Here is a 3,471-nt window from a genome sequence, read left to right as displayed (position 1 = left end):
TAAACGAGCTGATACCAGTTACATTTTCGTAAAAAATTATATAAAAAAGGTAAATCTGTTGTTAATACTCCTTTTTTTAACAGCAATTTTTAGTATAATTTAAAAAATAATGCCTACAAAATTCGTATGGACAACGTAAGTCTATATCGTGAATAAAAACTTTTTACCATTTTATTTTATTTACAAAATTTATTGTTATTGTCAATTTTGTTTATATCGCATACCCCACAGCACTTTCGTATACAATATATATTTAAAATATTTTTTTTAACTGATAAATAACAGAGCAACAACAAATAACTAAATATAAACTTGCCTTTCTGATCCAGAGTTGGAAGATGAATCACTTTTGCTTTCATTTTCTGGTCCAGACCCAGAATTTTCAGAATCTGACTGTTCTTCTGTCTATAAAGATGAGACGGAGATAAAAGCACTGCTTACTAAATACTTACCATTATTTCCTCATCTTTATTACTACATTACCCAATAAGCATTGATAAAAGGGTTGCTTCTTTTTTAAAAGTATTTCTATTTAATTTTTAACACGAATAAAAAAAACTAATGACTATCTTTATGCAACTGAATTTTACCATTCCCCCCAAAAAAAGTGCAGTTCAATAGCTATATAAATAACTCATTATTCAAAAAAACTATTAGGGGGGTCCCCCCTCGTATTATATATTTAATAATTGAACATTAATTTCCATAAACTTATTAATTACTTTGATGAACAATTTGAAGGTATGAAGTTATTCCTTCAACTGTACAATGGGGAAAAGTTTATTATTCAACTTCAAAAGAATATATGTAGTTGAATGTTTATCCTAAAGAAAAAACGAAGTAAGGGAATAAACATTTTATTACAAAATATATATTTAATAATTTATTATGTACAGTACATATATCCTAGCTTAATATTTAATCACTTCACCATTCTTAATGCATTTACAAATATTACGATCATGATTATTACTAAATATTAAAATATGTATATATTTCTTTCGACAAAACATCACCTAATAACATGAATAATACCTGGTCCCTGTTTTTTTGATTTAAATAAACGATACTGGGTTTTGGTTAAGTTTTTAATGTGAAAATGCATGTATTAAGAAATGGTTGATTTGCATTATGTTCAAAAATTCGCGCCATTACTTGTGACAATTGTATGATTGGTATACAGATGCCGCTCTACACAAAGATTATACCGGGTCTTCTTCGCTCTCTATACTTCTCTGCCGAAATATATAGATAAAAAATATATATTTAGTTTAATTTTGGGTAAGAAAAATTTAGAATACTAATTGGGCGTGTTTGGTTAATGTAAATATTTACTTAGTCAGTCATTCACAATCAGCATAAAAAAAATTGAAATCTTAGTTCCTGAGTAATGCGCTTTCTGACCAGGACAGACTTACTGACCAATCATAACAGGAAAGTAAACAATTTTATAGGACATATTTAAAGAATTACATGTATAGATACATAAATAATAAAGCGGTATTTTGCTCGTCGATACTAAGAGAGCCTTCTCAAAATTCAAAAAGTATGTCGAGTGCTAAAATTTAGTAACAACGTACTTCTGTTAAACATGTCCTTCTAGTAACAACTATTCTGCCTTTTTAGAAAGACTGAAGTGTCAGTGACGGTAGTTTTCTAAATTGGTCTTGCTTCTTTGTATTTGCTAATTATAAACAGAAAACTCACAATGTTTAAAAGTAATATTTGAAAAGATTAATTAACAATTAATTACTTTGCCCGCCTAAAGATAAAATAAGATTTCTGTTCTAAAAAAAAAACACATTTGGTTTTTATCAAAAGATATCTATTGAATTATTTACAGACTTTATAATACAGTGAAGCTAGGCCACAACATCAACTTCACATTGCATGCCACAGCCTTGTTTAAATAAACTCAGGTTTATATTCTGAAAAATATAAAAATCTGGTAATCAAATGCAATCGATCTATTCACCAACATCACCTTCAACTACAATCGGGAATATCACTGTCATAGACAACACACAAATTAAATTAATATAACTAACTGTACACTTGTCCACTTTTGTCTTTTTATTTGTTTTGTTCTCTTGTACAGTACTTTGAATGGATAAAAATTTCCATCACTTAACAATAACGATCTTATTAAGGTTGTCTCCGATCATACTCTCGCCTGTAGTCTCTTTCTGGCCTCCATTCACCCGGAGAAAATCTATCCCTGGGAAACGGTTGATCTCCAGGGGCGTACATAGGGCCGCCAGGAACAAATGGAGGATAATGCGTAGGATACATGGGCCTAGCACTAATTGGGATGACTGAAGCATCACGACTACGTTGAAAAGACCGCCAATCATCCTTACACGGTAATCTGTAAATTAAGATTTCAATAATATTCACAATAATTATCAACTGCAATCGGTCATCGAACCTTTTGTCAATCGGTCTTGTATGGTCACGGTCTCTATGGTAGCCTGGATTTCCTCGGGAATAATCAAATCTATCCCTTTTGTAATCCATAGCAAACCTATCACGAGATTGCCCCCCAGACCATCGGTCGTGATCACTATGAGATGCTCTTTCTGGCTGATCATGTCTAAAGTTTGATCTCTGGCCTGAACTCTGTTTTCTACTCATACGACTTTGACTGTATCTACTAGCATAATCGTGACTTTCATCGTCATTTTCTTCCCTTGATTTTTTTGGACGATCTTTTTCTGAGCTTCTATCTTTTCTTTCTCTCCTACTAGTTAATGATATTGTTTAACACATTTAAAAATAATGATTCAATGTAGTTATGTACCTTTCCGAATGATGTTTTTTAAAGTCCTTATCATCTCTACTATCACTTTCATTCTCATGTTTTCTTTTAATATTCATTTCTTTGTCTTCTTTACCATCAGACTTGTCTTTTCCAGATGAACTTGCACCTTGTTGACTCTATAAAAAATATATATAATAGCATTATAAAGAAAAATTGCCTGTATGTATAAATAATATTTTACTTACATCCTCTTTTTTCTTTTCATTCTTCTTACATGCTTTTTTATACAGTTTATATAACTTTTTGGCATCGAATTCGGTAAATTTAGACACAAAATGCCATAAGTTGCTAAAATAAAAATTAACATAAGATTATTGCTAGATTGACTGATTGATTAATATGATAGCAAACTGGTACTATTTTCGTTCAAGTTATCAAAACATGAAAACAATACCTACCTTCTCCATTCTTTAAGTTTTTCAGGATCGGTATAATTTGCTAAACAAACATTTATTTGTTCCCCTATTTGTAATAAGCATAACATTGTATGATTAACTTGCTCTGCTTCAGAGAGAGATTGGTCGGGATTGTCAAGAGCTTTCAATGCCTTTTTAACTGGTCTCATCATTTCTTTACTCGCAAAATGTCGAAAAACTACTAATTTTAAAACAAATTTTAATTTAAAATATGGTGAAGGCGCCGGGGCATTT

The 3,471-nt window shown here is 30.7% G+C and overlaps 2 protein-coding genes across 3 annotated transcripts in view; both read right to left on the bottom strand.

Annotated features, from left to right (window-relative positions):
* Window positions 1-964, bottom strand: part of LOC108742421 (chromodomain-helicase-DNA-binding protein 1) — a 21,280-nt gene extending 20,316 nt beyond the window's left edge. Inside the window, exons 1-2 of the mRNA XM_025981652.1 lie at window positions 959-964; window positions 317-405 (exon numbers count right to left, since the gene is read on the bottom strand). Coding sequence (XP_025837437.1) covers window positions 317-405; window positions 959-964 — 95 coding nt within the window. The remainder of the gene's footprint in view (window positions 1-316; window positions 406-958) is intronic.
* A 988-nt stretch (window positions 965-1,952) lies between these two features.
* Window positions 1,953-3,396, bottom strand: LOC112906775 (chromodomain-helicase-DNA-binding protein 1-like). Of its 2 annotated transcripts, none has more exons than XM_025981656.1 (5): window positions 3,220-3,396; window positions 3,007-3,109; window positions 2,801-2,937; window positions 2,429-2,743; window positions 1,953-2,368 (listed from the first exon to the last, which is right to left on the bottom strand). In XM_025981656.1, exons 1-5 carry the CDS (start codon window positions 3,387-3,389, stop codon window positions 2,146-2,148), a joined length of 948 nt encoding a protein of 315 aa, XP_025837441.1. In that variant the 5' UTR covers window positions 3,390-3,396; the 3' UTR covers window positions 1,953-2,145. The 2 variants fall into 2 exon arrangements, with proteins under 2 accessions (XP_025837441.1, XP_025837442.1); XM_025981657.1 differs by having other exon boundaries at window positions 2,429-2,740.
* Between the last annotated feature and the right edge of the window lie 75 nt (window positions 3,397-3,471).

Source organism: Agrilus planipennis, unplaced genomic scaffold, assembly GCF_000699045.2.
Source record: "Agrilus planipennis isolate EAB-ADULT unplaced genomic scaffold, Apla_2.0 scaffold112, whole genome shotgun sequence".
Lineage (NCBI taxonomy): Eukaryota > Metazoa > Arthropoda > Insecta > Coleoptera > Buprestidae > Agrilus > Agrilus planipennis.
Note: the sequence above shows the minus strand (reverse complement) of the source record. Positions and strands in the feature narration are given on the sequence as shown.